At 41.0% G+C, this 21,435-nt stretch overlaps 2 protein-coding genes across 4 annotated transcripts in view; one reads left to right on the forward strand and one right to left on the reverse strand.

The window, feature by feature from the left end:
- ERICH6 (glutamate rich 6) overlaps window positions 1-965 on the forward strand; it is a 45,431-nt gene extending 44,466 nt beyond the window's left edge. For both annotated transcript variants that reach the window (XM_060197523.1, XM_060197524.1), the window contains one exon: window positions 702-965. In XM_060197523.1, coding sequence (XP_060053506.1) covers window positions 702-965 — 264 coding nt within the window. The remainder of the gene's footprint in view (window positions 1-701) is intronic.
- A 16,335-nt stretch (window positions 966-17,300) lies between these two features.
- SELENOT (selenoprotein T) overlaps window positions 17,301-21,435 on the reverse strand; it is a 31,566-nt gene continuing 27,431 nt past the window's right edge. Inside the window, exons 5-6 of one of the 2 annotated variants that reach the window (XM_060197525.1) lie at window positions 18,951-19,103; window positions 17,301-18,051 (exon numbers count right to left, since the gene is read on the reverse strand). In XM_060197525.1, the coding sequence (XP_060053508.1) occupies window positions 18,979-19,103 (125 nt within the window). In that variant the 3' untranslated portion in view covers window positions 17,301-18,051; window positions 18,951-18,978. The remainder of the gene's footprint in view (window positions 18,052-18,950; window positions 19,104-21,435) is intronic. The other variant, XM_060197526.1, reaches the window with a different exon arrangement.

A 21,435-nucleotide genomic window follows, 5' to 3' on the forward strand; every position in this document is an offset into this window, starting at 1 on the left:
CTAGTTTCATTCGAGAGAAGCTTCTCTACCACAGCCTCAACTTGCCCTCAAAGTCACAGAAAGTCTGGTTGTGTATCCCTTTGGTTGGAATTTGAGGATCCCTGGTTCCTAGCATGTTTGGGTTATTGAAGTTTACTTCTGGTAACTGTGGAGACAAAGTGGTTCAAGCTGGTGAGAAATAGGACTGCCAGTCTCAGCTTGGGCACCTGTACTCAATTCAGAAGGTAGGGAGAGGGGTTGTTTCCAAAGGAGCGAGCATCCGATGTTCACAACCTACATTTAATTTCAATTGACTTGAGCTCAAAATGTGTTTTGGGTTTAGTGGTTTCAGTTGGTCATTTAATTCTCCAATGGTACTTTTTATTTTTACTTTTCAGATTACTGTTCTGATGATAATCATTCCTTTCTAGGACCATTATCATTTTTTAATGATTTATTTACTTACTGACAAAGAGTCCAAAGCACTTATCCTGGTATATAGAATACCTGGAGTCAAACTTAAGACCTCACATGTGCCAAGTCCTACACTCTACCCGCAGAAATTTAGAATAACAGCACTTGTCCGATTTCCACTTATTTCAAGAGGAGCTCCACCCCCAAATCAGTGACTCTACCTGTTCTCTCCCTCCTCTCCCCGGCTCCACTCTGACCAGTCCCACAACTGGATCCTCAGCTCCCTTCTCTTTCTCTTTGCTAAAAAGCTCCAGAAACCACAGGAGATTCCACTTCATCGATACCTGAATGGGGACGACCTTCTCCTACTGGCAAGCTTGATAAAGATTCGACGCTTGCTTCACAAGCTTGAAGGATATATGAATTTTCCCTCCAACCAGGTTTGGGAAAAATTAAAGCAACCTTCTTATATTTCTTCACTTTCCCTAAGACTAATGGCCCTTTGTCAGAATTCTGGTATAAAGAAAGATATAATAGCAACAGTAACAGCTATAATAAATGAAAGAATTTAGCTGTAAGAGTCACAGTGCACTTCTGTTTCACTGAGTTGATGCTGGGGGGGGGGGGGGAGGTTCAAGAAAAATGTCTAAAGCACACATGGCACAAAGTGCAAGGACTGGCATAAGGATCCCGGTTCGAGCCCCCAGCTCCCCACCTGCAGGAGAGTTGCTTCACAGGAGGTGAAGCAGGTCTGCAGATGTCTATCTTTCTCTCCCCCTCTGCCTTCCCCTCCTCTCTCCTTTTCTCTCTGTCCTAAAAGCGATGACATCAATAACAACTACAAAAACAATAAAACAAGGGCAACAAACTGGTAAAATAAATATTTAAAAAGGAAAGAAAGAAAAGAAAAATGTCTAGACATCTGGGAGGCAGCAGCAGCTAGAGCACACGTGCTAGCATGGGTGTGGCCCTGGCACGACATATACCGCTGATGCTCCGGTCTGTCTTTACAAATTATAATTGGGGCTGGTTGGCGATGCATCTGTGTGCAAGGACCTAGATTCAAGGCCCCAGACCCCACCTGCAGGGGAGAAGCTTCACAAGCAGTGAAGCAGGGTTGCAAGTGTCTCTCTCCCTCTAACTACCCCTCCCCTCAATGTCTTTGCCTCTCTCCAATAAAAAAATGTTTTAAAAGCATTAAAAAGATAATAAAACACATCTTAAAAGGAAAAAAAAAGGCACACAAAATGATTAGGAAACGTCAAGAAAGAAGACAGGAGAGGGAGATAACATAATGGTTTTGCAAAAAGACTCTAATGTCTGAGGCACCAAAGGTCTCAGGTTCAACCCCCCACACCACCATAAGCCAGAGCTGAGCAGTGCTCTAGTTATAAATAAATTAATTTATACTTGAGTTACCACTGGACCCATCAGCCGGAGTTCTTTCTACCAGGAAAACAGAAAGCAGGGGAAGATACGATGTTTCCAGAGCCATCTGAAAGGCTGGGGGAGCAAAAGTCAAGGAAACCCAGACAAGGTTTCAGGAAATATGGAAATGAGGACAACATAGGAACCTTACAAGTCAATACACCACTGAGAGGGGTGGCAGTACTTCTTCATTTCACATTAAAGAGTGGAGAGCAAGCAAGCGCACTGCCCTGGTCCAGATAATTATCTACTATGCAAAGCAAGTGTTTTTTATTGTTTTGTTTTGTCATTGGATAGAGACAGAGAAATTGAGAAGAGGAAGATAGACACCTGCAGCCCTGCTTCACCATTCGTGAAACCTCCCCCCCTGTAGATGGGGACCAGGGGCTTGAACCTGGGTCCTTATACATTGTGATGTGTGTGCTTAACCGGGTACACCACCACTTAGCCCTTTTTTGCTTTTTAATGCAGTTCTGAGGCCTTGTGAACTACAAGCAAGTGGCCACCTTGGGCCAATTTTCTCATTCTTTAATTAATTTATTTTTAAATAATTTATTTCTTTATTGGGGAATTAATGTTTTACATTCAACAGTAAATACAATAGTTTGTACATGCATAACATTCCCCAGATTCCCATTTAACAATACAACCCCCACTATGTCATTCATCGTCTTTCATGGACCTGTATTCTCCCCACCCACCCACCCACCCCAGAGTCTTTTACTTTGGTGTAATACTCCCATTCCATTTCAGGTTCAACTTGTGTTTTCTTTTCTAATCTTGTTTTTCAACTTCGGCCTGAGAGTGAGATCATCCCATATTCATCCTTCAGTTTCTGACTTATTTCACTCAACATGATTTTTTCAAGGTCCATCCAAGATCGGCTGAAAACGGTGAAGTCACCATTTTTTACAGCTGAGTAGTATTCCATTGTGTATATATACCACAACTTGCTCAGCCACTCATCTGTTGTTGGACACCTGGGTTGCTTCCAGGTTTTGGCTATTACAAATTGTGCTGCCAAGAACATATGTGTACACAGATCTTTTTGGATGGATGTGTTGGGTTCCTTAGGATATATCCCCAGGAGGGGAATTGCAGGGTCATAGGGTAGGTCCATTTCTAGCCTTCTGAGAGTTCTCCAAACTGTTCTCCACAGAGGCTGGACCAATTGACATTCCCACCAGCAGTGCAGGAGGGTTCCTTTGACCCCACACCCTCTCCAGAATTTGCTGCTGTTCCCTTTTCTGATGTATGACATTCTCACAGGAGTGAAGTGGTATCTCATTGTTGCCTTTATTTGCATTTCTCTGACAATCAGAGACTTGGAGCATTTTTTCATGTGTTCCTCGGCCTTTTGAATCTCTTCTGTGGTGAATATTCTGTCCAAGTCCTCCCCCCATTTTTGGATGGGGTTATTTGTTGTCTTGTTGTTGAGTCTGGCAAGCTCTTTATATATGTTGGTTATTAAACTCTTACCTGATGTATGGCATGTAAAGATCTTCTCCCATTCTGTGAGGGGTCTCTTGGTTTGGGTAGCGGTTTCTTTTGCTGTGAAGAAGCTTTTTAATTTGATGTAGTCCCACAGGTTTATACTTGCCTTAGTCTTCCTTGTAATTGGATTCATTTCATTGAAAATGTCTTTAAAATGTATGCGGAAAAGAGTTCTGCCAATATTTTCCTCTAAGTATCTGATAGTTTGTGGTCTAACATCCAAGTCCTTGATCCACTTGGAATTTACTTTTGTATTTGGTGAAATACAGTGATTCAGTTTCATTCTTCTGCATGTTTCAACCCATTGTTTCCAACACCATTTGTTGAAGAGACTCTGCTTTCCCCATGTAATAGTCTGGGCCCCTTTGTCAAAGATTAGATGTCCATAGGTGTGGGGTCATTCTTTTATTTTTAGAAAGAGGGAGAGAGACAGACAAAGGTGAGATACCATGGCACCATCCCATCATCCATGACTCTCCCAGTACTATTCATGGAAATATTTTAATAGTTTCAGTATGTGATATTTTTAATTTTTAAATTAATTTTAATATTTATTTGATAGGAGAGAAATAAAAATGACTGTGACAACCAGTGCTACTCACTAGAGCTGATGCTAAGCAGAAGCTTTTAAATTTTTTATTTTTATTTTCCCTTTTGTTGCCTTTTTTTGTTGTTGTTGTAGTTATTGTTGTTATTGTTACTGATGTTGTCATTGTTAGATAGGACAGAGAGAAATGAAGAGAGGAGGGGAAGACAGAGAGGGGGAAGAGAAAGACACCTGCAGACCTGCTTCACCGCCTGTGAAGCGACTCCCCTGCAGGTGGGGAGCCGGTGGTTCGAACCCGGTTCCTTAAGCCGGTTCTTGAGCTTTGCACCACGTGTGCTTAACCCGCTGCGCTACTGGACTCCATCTCTCCCCCTCTTCATCTCTCTGTCCTATCCAATGACGACACCAACAACAATTATAACTACAACAATAAAACAACAGGGGCAACAAAAGGGGAAAAAAAAAAAAAACTAGAGCGCTGTGAATGAACGTTGTGGGGCAAGCAGGAAGAGAGGCCCACTCTGGGAGGGTCAACATGGAACCTCTGAAAAGCAGCCACTCACAGGATGAGTTGGAGGGGGAAAAGTGTTCCAGGCAGAGAACTTCAAGATGTGGAGGTCTTGCCTGTATGTCCCAGTGGTGGGAAGAAGGCCTGAGAGTGACTGGGGGTTTGGCGGACACCAGGCTGGATGCAGATCAAGCAGAGCTGGGTGTGCTGTGGCAGGCCGTCAGGAGATTCTTCTGCAGACCTAGTCCTGCCCTGTAAGGGACACCAACTTCAAGCACCTGCTCTGCTGATCTACTGCTCACCACCTCGCCTGCATGTTTGCTTCCTCTCCAATGAGACGGAGTGAGCATGCAAAGCAATGGAAGGGGCCAGGCAGTGGCGCACCTGGTTGAGTGCACACATTACAGTATGCAAGGACCCAGGTTCAAGCCCCTGCTCCCCACCTGCAGAGGGAAAGCTTCATCACACATGGCAAAGCAGGGCTGCAGGTGTCTCTCTTCCTTTTTTCTTTATATATATATATATATATATATTTTTTTTTTTTTCCCCTCTAGTTATTGCTGGGGCTTGGAGCCTGTATTATGAATATTATGAATCCACTGCTCCTGGTGGCTATTTTCCCCATTTTGTTGCCGTTATTGTTATTGTTGCCATTGCTATTGTTGTTGGATAGGACAGAGAGAAATGGAGAGAGAAGTCAGGGGGAGAGATACCTACAGACCTGCTTCACTGCCTGTGAAGTGAACCCCCTGCAGGTGGGGAACTGGGGGCTCAAACCAGGATCCTTAATGCCGGTCTTTGTGCGCTTAACCCGCTGTGCAACTGTGGCTTGGCTCCCGAGTTATTCTGCTTTCTTCAGTGTGGATAGTTTCTTCTTTTAGGTCTATTTACTAAATGAGTACAAGAGAGTCACAGAGCACAATACTGTTCTGGCCCATGTTGAGGCAGGGGATCAAATCCCAAGCCTCAAGTTTGCAAAGAAAGTGCTCTACCCGGAGCCAACTCCCTGGCTGTCTTTAAGTTCACTGATCTATGTAAGGACTTCTTCAGCTTCACTCCCCACCTTTTTTTTTTTTTGCCTCCAGGGTTATTGCTGGGGCTTGGTGCCTGTACTATGAATTCAATGTTCTTGGCAGCCATCTTTTTTTCCATTATTGTTGCTGCTGTTGTTGGATACAACGGAGATATTGAGAGGGGAGAGAAAGATAAGACACCTGCAGACCTGCTTCACTACCTGTGAAGCGACTTCCCTGCAGGTGGGGAGAAAAGGCTGGAACCTGGGTCCTTGCACCAGTCCTTGAGCTTTGTACTATTGTGTGCTTAACCCGGTGCACCACCGCCTGGCCGCTTTTCATTCTTTTTCAAAGAGATAGAAGGGAAGATACCACAGCACTGAAGCTTCCTTCAATGCAGAGGGGGCAAGACTGAAACTTGGGCTGCACACATGGCAAAGCAGCACACTACCCAAGTGGGCTATTTTCTTGGTTGCGTGTTAATTTTTTCTTTGGCGTCTAATCATCTGTTAAGCAACTCTGATGGGTCAGTTATATAAGATGTTATACTGTTTAACACCAGAAGTTTCACTTGGTCACATTTTCTTTATATCTGCAATTCCATTACTGTATCCATATTTTTGAATTCTTTGAGCATATATATTTTTTAAAAAACCAGGAGTCACACCTTGGCAATGAGGGCTAAGCCATCCAAGAGTAAAGTCTCCTAAACTCTCACACCATCGAAGGCTCCGAAAACTACTTCAAAACAGCCTGAGCCCTTTGTAGGAAACAAAGCTTACTATTTCCCAATCTAGTTTGTAGTAAGAGTGACTCTCCCGGGGCCTCTTACTGAATGCCCAAAATGTCTGACTTCATGCCGACAGCCAGAACACCGTCAGCCCTTCTTGACCTCTTGAGTATTGTTCAGCCTCAGTACCGTGGGGGTTCAGTAATACTCAAAGGAACACCTAGCGGGACTTCTGGGGTTCCCTCTGCAAAGCTGTCCTCTGTGGTTGGCCAACCTAGAAGTTAGCCACTTTCCTGAATTCCAATGGGAGATGACTGTGGTGCCTGGATACCCTCTCTGCTCATTATTGTTACGGCCGGAAGTAGTTTCCCCCCAAAATCCACCTGCTGACACCCTAACCCTCAGTGCCACTGAATTTGTAGACAGGTCATACAAGGACACGGTGAGATCTCAGTCACTACAAGACAGGAATAACACCTTTGCCATAAACCAAGCCTCTTAACAACCTTGGTTCTGGCCTCCAGAACTGCAGTAACATAAATTCACATTGCTTAAGCCACCCCTCAACCTGTGTTTTCTTAGGGCAGTTTTAGCTGAAACAGCTTTCAAACACCAGAGCACAGCTCAGCTCTGGCTTCTGGTGGTGCAGGGGATTGAACCTGGGACATAGGAGCCTCAGGCATGAGAGTCTGTTTGCATAACCATTATGCTATCTCCCCTGCCCTGAAATTTCTTTTTTTAAAAAATATCTTATTACTGAATGTAGAAAAGTTGAGTGTTGGACTGAGTGTTGAGTGTCTGCCATCTTTACCTTTCTCCCAGGGGTATCAAGCTCCTGCACTGTCTACAGTCTTAGGTATTTATTACCAGAGCATTGCTCATCTCTGGCTTATGGTGGTACAGGGAACTGAACTTGGGAGCCTCAGGCATCAGTCTGTTTGCATAGCTTTTATGCTATTTCCCCTACCCTTATTTATTTTAAAGCAGAGCACAGATCACCTCTGGGGAGTGTGTGTGGGGGTAGGGGTAGGTAGGGAGGATTAAACCTGGGATTTCAGAGCCTCGGGCATTGAAGTCTTTGCATAACCACTGTGCTATGTCCTCCTCCAACACCATTTAATTCTTTTTTAAATACTGATTTATTCCCTTTTGTTGCCCTTATTTTTATTGTTGTAGTTATTATTGTTGCCGTCACTGTTGGACAGGACATAGAGAAATGGAGAGGAGAGGAAGACAGAGGGGGAAAGAGACCCCTGCAGACCTGCTTCGCTGCTTGTAAAGTGACTCCACTGCAGGTGGGGAGCCCAGGGCTCAAACCAAGATCCTTCAGCTGGTCCTTGCACTTCGTGCCACCTGCACTTAACCCGCTGCGCTACTGCTCGACTCCCCCATTTAATTATTTTTTCCCCTGCCCCCCATTTAATTCTTTTTAAAAAGTGAGGGCCAGGTGGTGGCAAACCTGACTGAGCACAGTTACAAATGTGCAAGGACCCAGATTCAAGCATCGGGTCTCCTCCACCTGCAAGGGGAAAGCTTTGCAAGTGGTGAAGCAGTGTGTTGGCGTCTGTCTTTCCCTATCACCACCTTCCCTCTCAATATCTATCCATACATAAAAATGATTTTTAAAAAAATTTAAAAAGAAAAAAGACCAGACCATCGCTTGGTGTTGGGATGCCTGGGACTGAACCTAGAGCCTCTTTACATGCAAACACTGTGCTCTACTGCTGAGCGACCTCCCCAGTTCCTGAAGGCAATTTGTACGCATCTTATCTACCTCTTGTTTAGTAGGAGGCTGGCTGAGGCCTAGCAGCTCCACTATGACCAGAAGCACATGCCCCTTAGGAACATGCCTTATCTTTCAGGGTGATTTCTGGAATTTCTTTTTTTTTTAATTTTATTAAAAAAAATTTTATTATATTATGCAGAGAGACAAACACAGAAACACCAGAGCACTGCTCAGCTCTGGCTTCTGGTGGTGCAGGGGACTGAACCTGGGACTTAGGAGCCTCAGGCATGAGTCTATTTGCATAACCATTATGCTGTCTCCCCCACCCTGGAATTTCTTTTTTTAAAAAATATCTTATTACTGAATGTAGAGAAAAGTTGAGAGGGGAGGGGAGATAGGGAAAGAGACAGAGACACACCTGCAGCCCTGCTTCACCACTCGTGAAGCTTTCCCCCTGCAGGTGGGGGCCAGGGGCTTGAACCTGGGTCCCTGTGTGCTATAGTGTGTGCGCTTAACCAGGTGTGCCGCTGCCTGGCCCCTAATTTCTGAGAAAAGGGAAAAGATAGCTCACCCCACCCTATATATGCCCGATGCACAACGAAACTGTGATCATGTATCAGTGACTGCACTGTAAAGCATTAATTCCCTAAAATAAATAAATCCAGCCTATTATGTTTTCCTGGAATAAGAAAAATAAATCACCTAAATGAAAGTCTAAGTTCAGCCTCTTGAGATCAGTACTCACAGGGCCCACAGCCTATTGTCCCAGGTGATTAAAGCTATTATATCTTCATCTGTGGCAGGAGGCTAGAGTGACTTCTCAGAAAAACAAGAAAGCATAATCACACTAAAACACTAGGTACTAAAACAGAAAAGGGGGGGAAGGATTCCTTAAACAATGAGCAAAAAACTTACTAAGAATTTAAATGATACCCAAGAGTTAAAAGCTAAGCCATAATAAACAGGTAACAGTTTACTTACCTAAGGAAGATTCAGATTAACATTGAACCTTTTCAAATACTTTATTTATTTATTAATGAGAGGGATATGAAGAGAGAAAGAACCAGATATTACTCTGGTATATGTGCTACCACATTTGAGAGTTCAACACTTTACTGCGCCACCTCCTGGTTCACGTGAGTTTTTTTTTTTTTTACCATGCCAGAGTACAGCTCACCTCTGGCTTATTGTGGTGTGGGGGATTGAACCTAGGACTTTGGAGCCTTAGGCATGAAGTCTCTGCATAACCATCATGCTATCTACAGGCCCCTCCCACACACACAATGACACTGAATCTTTAAAAGTCCAGAATACAAAGCACAATGGATAAAGCATAGGACTCTCAAAGTATGAGGTCTCAAAGTCAATCCCGTTGGTGGCAAGTGCTAAGTGATGCTCTAGCTCTCTTTTCCTGCCTCATAAATAAAGGAGTCTTTAGTGGCCTGGGAGGTGACATAATGAATAAGGCCTTAGATACTCCAGTGTGAGGTCTGACACTTGATCCCTAGCATGACAAGTACAGATGATGCTTTCGTTCTCTCATAAATCTTTTAAAAATATATTGTAGGGGGCCAGGCGGCGGCACACCTGGTTAAATGCACACATTACAGTGCACATGGACTGTAATGTGTGCACAAATTCAATCTGCCTCGTCCCCACCTGCAGGGGAAAAGCTTCACAAGTGGTAAAGCAGGGCTGCAGGTGTCTGTCTCTCTCGCCCTTCCCTCTCAATTTATATCTACCCAACAACAATATATATATTTAATTAAAAACTATAAATAAGAGAAAGCAGGAGCCGCTTCATGTTATCCTCTCTATATTCTGGGAGGCTCACTACCAACCTCAAACCCTCAAAAAAATCTATATTAATCAGAGAAAAGGCTTATAAAGAATATAGAGAGTCAGGAGTCGGCGTTAGCACAGTGGGTTAAGCGCACATGGTGCAAAGTTCAAGGACCGGTGTAAGGATCCTGCAGTTTGAGCCCCCAACTCCCCACCTGCAGGGGAGTCCCTTCATAGGTGGTGAAGCAGGTCTGTAGGTGTCTATCTTTCTCTCCCCGTTTTCCCCCTTTCTCCATTTCTCTTTGTCCTATCGACATCAACAATAACTACGACAATAATAAAAAAAAAAAAGGGAACAATATAAATTTAAAAAACAGTCATTTCGTTTTAATTTTTTTATTACCCATATTTATTTGAGACAGCCAGAAATCAAGAGGAATGGGGTGATAAGAGGGAGAGGGTGAGGGAAAGGGAGCCATGATACTGCTTCACCACTCACAAAGTTTTCCTCCTGCAGATGGGGTTAGGGGCTCAAACCCAAGCACTTGGACATGTAGTATTTGTGCTCAATCAAGTGCACTACTGCGTGGCCCCTAAAGAATCATTTATGTTAGTCTCTGACAAAAACACACTGCCTTCAGTTTAGCCTCTCTTTCTTTCTTTCTTTAATGGAATGAAAGGCTTTCTGTGGAAACAATTCAGAATTGAGTAGAAAAAAAGAGATGCCTGTTCTCATGCCATGGGTGTGTGTGTGTGTACTAAGACAATTTTTAAGACTCCATGGGTGTGTGTGTACTAAAACTCTTCCCAAAGGGATAATGTTTAGACTCTATTCCAGGTTCCAAAGGCCACACTGTATGAACAATGTCCTCGATCTTTCACTACCTGTCAGGCTCTCTTCTCCTTTCCATCACTTCTGATCTTAAAGTATCTCAGTAGTGGCCCTGAAGACATTGTAGACCAGATCATTCTTTGTTGCGAGGGAGCTGTCATGGACACTGCACAGTATGTAGTACCATCTCTGGCTTTACCTGCTAGATACCAAAATTATACAATCATCCCCGCCAGGTGTGACTATCAGAAATGTATCATGATCCCATTTATCTTCTCATGTGCCACCAATGAGTCACAGAGTAAAATCTTCAGTTGACGACTCAGCCGAAGTCATTCCATTCATTCATCCATCCATGCACCACTAGGAAACACTTGTAGGGCTGTCACACTAGTCTACCTCAACACCTTCAGAGGCTCTGTGTGCCATTATTTTCTTCTGTAATAATGGCATTTACAATGCTTATCTGGGCTTTTCACGTTACTTTTCCACATTATCTTCTAGATAAACTTTTCCTAGCAGATATTCTCAATGGCTGTAAAAATTCTTAAGCACTGTGCTGTACTGCAGTTTATTTTATATATATTAAAATATATATAAAAAGATAAGTTTGATGAAAATTACTTATTTCCTAAGATGGTGTACACACAGCCTCAACAGGAAAAATACTGAAGCAGAACTTGTTTGTACTCTCAGGAGAAGCCAAATCTGCTTCAACATTTAGGGAAGTGGAATTGAGATGTTTCAAACGTGCTTTAGTACAGTGTCTTCTCTTCCCACCAGGAGTCATCTCTCACAAAGTCCTCTCTGTATTGACTCCGGCTTGTCATGGCAGTGCAAGGGATTGAACTTGAGACTTTGGAGCCTCGGGCACGAGTCTCTCTAGCTTTAAGTATTTATTAACTAAAGGGACAGGAGGAGAGAGAAGCAGCCGTCACTCTGGCACATGCACTACCAGGAAGGAACTGAACTTGGAACCACATGCTTGAGAGTCCAACACTTTATCCACTGCGCCACCTCCTGGACCACTGTATTTACTCTTTCTTCCTCATTCCCCACTAAAAGTACAGACAGGCCTTTTCTTTTGCAATATCCATTTGGTGAGGGATGGACAACACACACCATGGCCTCAACATCCAATATCACACTGCTCCTGGGTCAATTTCTCCATCCTTTCTATGCCAGACACACACTAGTACCATTCCACCACTCATGGAACCTACCAGTGCTATGGTGCACTGCTTCGGAATCCTTCACACCACCACATTTTCACATATCTATAGATTAAAGAATTTCTCAGCAACTAATCTTTATAAGTAATCTCTTAATGTTTTCACACCATAAAAAATAGTGTTATCTCAGGTGGCGTAGATAGCATAATGGTTATGCAGAAAGACTTTCCTGCCTGAGACTCCAAAGTCACAGGTTCAATTCCCCACACCACCAAAAGCCAGAGCCGAGCAGTGCTCTGGTTAAAATAAAAAAGGGAGTTGAGCAGTAGTACAGTGGGTTAAGCACACGTGGCGCAAAGAACAAGGACCTGCCTACAGATCCTGGTTCGAGCCCCGGGCTCCCCACCTGCAGGGGAGTAGCTTCACAGGTGGTGAAGCAGGTCTGCAGGTGTCTATCTTTCTCTCCCCCTCTCTCCATTTCTCTCTGTCCTATCCAACTACAACTACATCAATAACAACAATAATAACTACAACAATAAAACAACAAGGGCAACAAAAAGGGGAAATAAATAAATACTAAAAATAAAATAGAGATAAAAAGAAAAAAAACACTAAACTTGTGGTCTGGGAGGTGGTGCAGTAGATAAGGCACTAGACTCTCAAGCATCAGGTCCTGAGTTCAATCCCTGGCAGCACATGTAGCAGAGTGATGTCTGGTTCTTTCACTCTCTCCTATCTTTCTAATGAATAAATATTAAAAAAAAAAAAAACTTTTAAAAAAGTGTTTTCTCTTGGTCAACATTTGTTTGGCTTCGTATGTTAACTCTCTTTTCAGTCACCAGGTTCCAGATGCCATCAGGATGCTGGCCAGGCTTCCCTGGATTGGGAATTGTGTGGAGTTGTACCCCTCCTACCCTATGGTTTTGTTAATTAATCCTTTCTTTTTTTTATTTATTTTTTAATTTTATTTATTTATTCCCTTTTGTTGCCCTTGTTTTTTTTTTTTACTGTTGTAGTTATTATTGTTGTTGTCGTTGTTGGATAGGACAGAGAGAAATGGAGAGAGGAGGGGAAGACAGAGAGGAGGAGAGAAAGACAGACACCTGCAGACCTGCTTCACCGCCTGTGAAGCGACTCCCCTGCATGTGGGGAGCCGGGGTTCGAACCGGGATCCTTATGCCGGTCCTTGTGCTTTGCGCCACTTGCGCTTAACCCGCTGCGCTACAGCCCGACTCCCAATTAATCCTTTCTTAAATAAAAAAATTTTAAAAAAGAAGTGTAATCTATTAAAAAAAAAGTGTTTTCTCTAGGGCCTATGGGCATTTTCTATTACATTAAAAACAAAACTAGCTAGGGAAGTGGCACAATAGAAGACTGACTACCAGACACTTCCATGCCTGAAGCCAGGAGTACCCACCCACCCATTTCAGTACCCTGAAACACCATGAGCCAGAGCTGAACACTTATCTGGCCTCTCATTAAAATCTTTTACACTTCCCCACAAATAGACATGCTCTTAGCAACTCGAGTAACAATAAACAAAGGAGAATTGTTTTTTTCTCTAATAAGAATTTCAAGTACACAGAGTTAAGTAAGTATAGCCAGGAACCCGAGGGAATGTTGATAGCAACCTGTCTGCCAAAGTATGATGCATCTCCTTAACTAAGCAAGTCAAGCAACAAGTATGATGCATCTCCTTAACTAAGCAAGTCAAGCAACAAGTATGATGCATCTCCTTAACTAAGCAAGTCAAGCAACAAGTATGATGCATCTCCTTAACTAAGCAAGTCAAGCAACAAGTATGATGCATCTCCTTAACTAAGCAAGTCAAGCAACAAGTATGATGCATCTCCTTAACTAAGCAAGTCAAGCAACAAGTATGATGCATCTCCTTAAATAAGCAAGTCAAGCAACAAGTATGCATCTCCTTAACTAAGCAAGTCAAGCAACAAGTATGATGCATCTCCTTAACTAAGCAAGTCAAGCAACAAGTATGATGCATCTCTTTAACTAAGCAAGTCAAGCAACAAGTATGATGCATCTCCTTAACTAAGCAAGTCAAGCAACAAGTATGATGCATCTCCTTAACTAAGCAAGTCAAGCAACAAGTATGATGCATCTCCTTAACTAAGCAAGTCAAGCAACAAGTATGATGCATCTCCTTAACTAAGCAAGTCAAGCAACAAGGTACTGGCACTACCTAGTCCAAACAATCCTGACAAGACCAAGCACCTCATCTGGGCAACTTACAATCATGAAGCCATGATTTAAATTTGTTTAAACAATTATCCTAAATAGGAAGGAAACTGGGTGGGAGGAAAAAAGTTAGAGGTAGTTTGGATTACAGATTACAGATCTGTAATCCAAACCAGGTGTACTCAATGATTTAGTACTGCCTTTATTTTTTAAAATTTTTAGTTACTTATTTTTTTTTCTTTATTGGGGAAGTAATGTTTTACATTCAATGGTATTAGTATTGCCTTTTAAAACACTCACCCAAAAATTTTAGTTTTTTAAATTTTTTTAACCACAGCACTGCTGAGCACTAGTTTATGGTAGTGCTGGGAATTTGAACCTGGGACTTTAGAGCCTCAAGCATGATAGTCTTTTTGCATAACCACTATGCTATCTACCTACCCTCCGCCCTCACTCAAAAAGTTTTAAAATACTAACTCAACAAAGGATAATTTGTTTCTTAAGAATACAATTTTCGGGAGTCTGGCAGTAGCGCAGCGGGTTAAGTGCACGTGGAGCAAAGCGCAAGGACCGGTGTAGATTCCTGTTCGAGCCCTCGGCTCCCCACCTGCAGGGGAGTCGCTTCACAAGTAGTGAAGCAGGTCTGCAGGTGTCGATCTTTCTCTCCACCCCCATCGTCTTCCCCTCCTCTCTCCATTTCTCTGTCCTATCCAACAATGAAGACAGACAATAATAACTACAATAATAAAACAAGGGAATAAATAAATATTAAAAAAAATACAATTTTCAGGGAGTTGGGCGGTAGTGCAACGGGTTAACCAAAACGCAAGGACCAGCTCCAGGGATCCCAGCTCCCCACCTACAGAGGAATCACTTCACAAGTGGTGAGGCAGGACTGTAGGTGTCTGTCTTTCCTTCTCTCTCCATTTCTCTCTGTCCTATCAACAACATCAATAACAACAACTACAACAATAAAACAAGGGCAATAAAAGGGAATAAATATTTTTTAAAAAAGAATACAATTTTTAGTGGCTGGGTGGTAGCGAAGCGGCACAAAGCACAAGGATCAGCATAAGGATCCTGGTTCCAGCCCCCAGCTCCCCATCTGCAGGTGGGTCGCTTCGCAAGAGGTAAAGCAGGTCTGAAGATGTCTATCTTTCTCTCCTCTCTTGATTTCTCTGTTCTGTCCAACAACTGCTGTAATAACAATAACAACTACAACAAGGGCAACAAAATGGGAAAAATAGCCTCCAGGAGCAATGGATTCATAGTGCTGGCACCAGCCCCAGCGATAACCCTGTAGGGAAAAAAAAAAAAATTCCAGGCAGGGGTGCTAGCATAATGGTTATACAAAGTGATTCTCATGCCTGAGGCTCCAAAGTAACAAGTTCAATCCCCCATACCGCCCTAAAACCACAACTAAGCCATGCTCTGATAATACAATTTCCCTAATTTTGTTTCTCTCTTTTCTGAGTTCCATTTTACTGAATTCTTGTTAATTTAAAGGCATTCCATAAACAAGAAGCAAATGAATGTACAGAATTCTGTTCCATGAGCTAGCTACATTTCTCCCCACCTACAGAGGAATCACTTCACAAGTGGTGAGGCAGGACTATAGGTGTCTGTCTTTCTTTCCTCCTGTCTTCCCTTCCTCTCTCCCATTTCTCTCTGTCCTATCAACAACATCAATAACAACAACAACTACAACAATAAAACAAGGGCAATAAAAGGGAATAAATATTAAAAAAAAAAGTACAATTTTCAGGGGCTGGGCGGTAGCGCAGCGGCACATAAGTTATCTCTTACCAGAAATGCAAATTACTACAGACTTAATTGCACAGTGGATTTCTTTCACGTGTTTAATATAAATTTATTATACTAACAAGGCTTAGATATCAACCTATGTTTTAAAATCCTGTAACTATTATTTAAAAAAAAAGATTTTTATTTACTTAGTAGAGAGAAAAACAGGAAAGAAAGAACCAGATATCACTCTAGTACATGAGCTGCCGGGAATAGAACTCAGAACCTCGTGCTTAAGAGTCTAATGCTTTATCTACTGCGCCATTTCCTGGACCACTGTAACTATTACTTTTTAAACCTGAAGGGCTCCTGTTATATTTTGATAGAGGTAAAGGCTGATCCACTGTTACTATTATTATTAATGTTATTAGTGCCATGAATAATATATGTGTGTTTTGAAATCATATCTATCTTGCACATCTCTAATTTTCCTTATTGTTAACAATTTTCTCACAATAGCCAAGTATGATAAAGACCTGATAACACTAGTGAACCTGCTGTTGCCTTGTATGGCCTTCTAATTAATACAACATGCAGACATTTTTAAAAGTATCAACTATAAACAATACATTTTAAAATGTCAGTAACAATATAGCCAAGGAAAAGGCACTAATATGAGTATCAACAAAACAGACTAATCATTGTCTGAGTCACTTAAAGCCATTATCCAAAAAATGTTCACTGAAGTCAAATATAAAAAAGGTCAGGATTTGAATTTTAGGTTCTCCATGGTTAGCCTACTAGATACATGAGAATCCAAGGTTCAACATTATAGAGTATAGATGCCAAAAGGTTAATCGTGTTACTAGCAGAGTATCTACCAGCTGAAGAAAAGCCCTAAACACAATCAATCATGTGTTTAACTTGCAGAATATAGCGTGTCTGCATAGCTACAAGTCAAATTAGCAAGGTTTTACACCCTAGTCAAATATAATAAAATGTTACTGATCCTAAATAATAATTAACATCTAAGCAACTTACAACATACATCGTACTGACACTTAGTACTGCATAAACTTAGGTTAGTTAACTAGACATCTTAGGTAACAGAATAAGTCAATCAAATTTCTGCAGTGAATCATTATATTGACTTTCTGAGAGTTGGCAATTAGTTAAGTTAAACCTTGAGGCTGCCAAAAATCATGATCATTGCCAGACATACACTCAACAAATACTCAACAGCAAATAAAGTATATGGTTGTACTAAGCATTGGGTGGACTCCGTGTTGAATTGTAACTTTCCCTCAAATCCTTTTACTGCCATTAACACATATACACCAACCACTTCTATTACCGCAATCAAGTTGAAGTATGCTATATAACTAATTTCTATATTACTCTTATAGTCTTTATAAATTTATCTTTTTTCTTTTCATAATCTTATTAGAAATCTGAAAACACGTTGAATTTGGTGAATGAAAATACTTTCATGTTGTTCCCCAAATATAACAACATTCTAAAATGTATTAGACAAGTTAAATTATTAAACAAATGTTGTAAAGATGTTCAAGTCAATGTTCTTTTAAAGTGAAGTAATTTTCAATTATCCTAAAAGTGTTTGTAAATGATCTATTATTTCTCTGTGAATCTAGAGCGGATCCATTATGAAACTATCTCTAAGTCAGTAACAAAACTTCAACAGATAACTATTAAATATGTTAACAGGTACATTGGGCAATAATTCAATTTTTTTATTTAACTTACATCTGTTTAGTTTTTTTTCTTTTTTATTAAGTATAAAGGCCCAGTTAATCATTAGACTGGTCAAGGCAAGACACTTAAACTACACAATAGAATTTAAAAAGCAGTTGGTCTTTTAGTAGTTCTCTGGTAATCATACTCGCACACACACATACACACAATTGGTAGAGTACTCTGGATATAGGATTCCCCCCCCAATAATCTTGTAGAATGCACTGTTCACAATCTGTAGTATTTTGAAAACTATATAAATTAGACAGGACAAAGTAGAGATGTCTGATAAGCTCTTAGAAAGTGTTTGGGAACTTTAGATAATATTCCCAAAGAGACTGATTTTAAACTATAAAAAGGAAAATTTATATAAAACCACAACAAATTTAAACAGACATCGTCAAAGCAAATTGTAACTCAAATTTCTACTTTTTCAAATATGACTAAGAAAAAAAAAGGTACAAGTAATTACGCCTACTAAAAAAAACAAAAAGAACAAACTATTAACTGGGTGGATTTGGGGAAAGAAAAAAAAAAACTATACAGTATTATTGCACTCCACGAATGTGCAGAATCCAAAATGTGCCAGCACTGAAAAACTGTCTTGCATTGAGGTTTTCCAAGAGGTGCAACGAGCCTGCCAAGAAAGCATCTGGTCTGTACTAACAGCTTGCTGTCTTCAGTACAGGCCTTCATAATGTCAGTCACGCTGCTCTTGCAAAAATCCCTTAATGTCTGAAAGATACACAGAGGGGGGAAAAAAGGCATTTTATTTTAAAACTCATTGTCATAAAATAAAATCATTAATCAGAAGAGTATCTCTGCTAAGCAAAAGTTAATTACTGGTCACTTTTCCATGTCCAAACACATTTATTTGCTTATCAACAATCTACCTTAAGCATGGTAAAATAATTTGCATAGTCATATGAACTTTTTACCCTGGAATCTAGTAGAGGATATGCACACAAATATCCCAATACAGTATGCTGACTCTGGCAAATAAATATTTCAGAGTCAAAATGTGTTGTTATATAATCATCTACCAAATCTTCAAGATAAAAATATTAGCACAACCTTACTTTACTTGGGCAGGTCCCAATGCTCATGATCATTTATATAAAGTTTAATGATAAAAAAAACCCATCTGCTAAATCTATTTTTTCCATCTGTTAAATGTTTTTTTTTTTCCCCCAAGGTTATCACTGGGGCTCGGTGCCTGCACTATGAATCCATTGCTCCTGGAGGCTATTTTTCCCATTTTGTTGCCCTTGTTGTAGTTGTTATTGTTGTTACAGCTGTTGTTGTTATTGGACAAGACAGAAATCGAGAGAGGTGGGGAAGACAGAGAGGAGAGAAAGATAAGACACCTGCAGACCTGCTTCACCGCTTATGAAGTGATCCCCCCCCTGCAGGTGGGGAGCCAGGGGCTCGAACTGGGATCCTTCCGCCCGTCCTTGTGCTTTGTGCCATGTGCACTTAATCTGCTGCGCTGCCGCCTAGCCCCCCCCCCCCATCCGTTAAATCTTAAAGTAGAACCACAAGTGCTGATAATAGGTAATACCTAATATTCTTTTGAATTGTGGTGAGAATTAGCTGGTGCCTATACATAGTTATCATGTTTTGAAACTACTTACAAAAGAGTTTTCAGTGCTGATAGGTGGGCTATGATCGATGGTGTGGGATTGAATCCATATGCACATTGAGCTTCATTTCATTGTCAAGAATTTGAACGAGCTGTTGCATGGATGGAAGGTGACCAGATTCCAGCTTAGACCACACAGGTACATCTACAAAAATAAACGTCACCACGTCCCCAAATTAAAGATGATTTTCTAATAGGCATTCACCCCACATGGATTTACTTATTATATACACAACTAAGGGTAAAAGTGAACCAAAGAATCAAGCTTGCTCTTACAAAGTTTAAATTCTATTCTATTATAGTAGGGGAAAGACCAATTAAATTATTAAGATATTAAAATTCTGTATGAGAATTAAAACTGAATGAAGTAGAGCTGGACAGCATAAATACCATGCAAAAAGACGCTCATGCTTGAGGCACCAAAGACCTCAAGTTTAATCCCCAGTATCATCAAAAGCTAGAACTTGAACAGTGTTCTGGTAAAATAAGCAATTTTAAATGAAGCAATGAAAGAGACGTATGAGGGGCTGAAAAGGAGCCTTCAATTTATTACTATTAAACATGAGAGAGAGAGAGCAGGGACATAGCTCACAAGGCACAGCACAAGCCCTGCCATGGGTGAAGCCCAGGGTCAAAGCACCAGCACCACACAGGAGATGCCATGGCACACAGAAAGGGGGAGGGGAGAGTGAGTTCCAGTACAGCTGTTTCTCTCCCTCTATCTGATTAAAAAGGGTAGTCTGGGAAGCAGCAGACTTATACCATTAAAACAAAAGTGAGACATTGTAATAGGGAGATAGCATTAAAAAAAAGTGGCACATAGGAGATTTGGCATGTGGACAGAGACTAGATCAGAAAAAATAAGAAAATAAACATTTTCAGTCTGGATATACAGTTTGTTAACAGCTTATAGTATAAGAGCAGCAACAGGTAATAAATACATGAGAATGGGCATGGCTGTGCTTCAATAAGCTGTATTTCTAAAACGATCAGCAGGGGATGTGATCCAAATGCAATGGCTTGCTGACCCCTAGGCTGTTATCACAAGGGCTTTTAGCCAAGTAAAAAACTGATCTTGGGGGTAGATAGCATTCCGGTTACAAAACAGACTTTCATGCCTGTGGATAGGTCCCAGGTTCAATTTCCTTAAAGTAAGTCAGAGTTGAGTAGTGCTCTGGTTTAAGGGGAAAAAAAAAAAAAAAAACTAATGTATTTGATGCAGTGAAGCAACAAGAGAAAATGTGCTCCTTTTGAAGCAAATGTAAATGTAAAAAAAAAAATTGGACACTATGGAGACAATAGTTTTTCAATTATCTTTCATGCACGAGCTCCCAGGTTCAACACCCAGCATCACCATAAACCAGAGCTGATCAGATCTCTGGTTGAAAATAATAGTAATAATAATTAAAAAAAAAATTTTCTGGGGAGTCGGGCAGTAGCGCAGCGGGTTAAGTGCATGTGGCATGAACCACAGGGAGTAGCGTAAGGATCCGGGTTCAAGCCCCCAGCTCCCCACTTACAGGCGGTGAACCAGGTCTACAAGTGTCTATCTTTCTTGCCCCCGCTCTGTCTTCCCTTCCCCTCTCTATTTCTCTCTGTCTTATCTAACAAAAGATGACATCAATAACATTGACAATAACTACAATAATAAAAAACAAGGGCAACAAAAGGGAAAATACAAAAAAAAATTTTTTAAGTAAATAGAAAAAAATTTTTTCTGGAGCTAGCAAAATAGTTTACTTGGATAGTGTGCTTCTTTTGACATGTGTAAAATCTGACTTCCAGCACACTGAAGGAAATGTCAGTGTCATGGTTTCTTTTTTTATTTTACATTAGAGCACTGCTCAATTCTGGCTTATGGTAGTGTGGGGGATTGAACCTGGGATTTTGGAGCCCCAGGCATGAGAGTCTCTTTGCATAACCATTATACTATCTACCCCCACCCATCTTTCATTCTCTATTAAAAATAGTAATAATAATAGGCAAGCAAGCAAACAAAAAAGAAAAGAGAAAGCTAGTATTTTGGGCTTTACAGAATAAGCGGAAAAATCAAGGATATTATTTATTATTTAGGTGCTTACATAACTAGTGTTTTTCACTGATAAAACTCAGAACTTTAGGTGTGGATACTGAAATTAGAATTTCATATAATTTTCATATGTCCAAAATATTCTCTTTCCTTCACATAGAGAAAGAGTGAAAGAGACCACAGCCCTGAAGCTTCCTCCAGTGTAGAGGAAGACAGGCTTTAACCTGGGTTACACACATGGCAGAACAGTGCATTACCCAAGTAAGCTATTCTGCCAGCCTTATTTTAGTCTAATTATTTTCAAATACTAAAAAAATGTAATAGAACTGTTAGCTTCTGAACCATATTTAACAAATTCTGGCTTATAGAGACTGTAGTGAGTAGGGGGCCAGGTGGAGGTGCACTGACTTAAGTACACACAGTCCTAAGCACAAGGACCCGGTGTTCA

Source organism: Erinaceus europaeus, chromosome 9 (genome assembly GCF_950295315.1).
Source record: "Erinaceus europaeus chromosome 9, mEriEur2.1, whole genome shotgun sequence".
NCBI classification, from domain to species: domain Eukaryota; kingdom Metazoa; phylum Chordata; class Mammalia; order Eulipotyphla; family Erinaceidae; genus Erinaceus; species Erinaceus europaeus.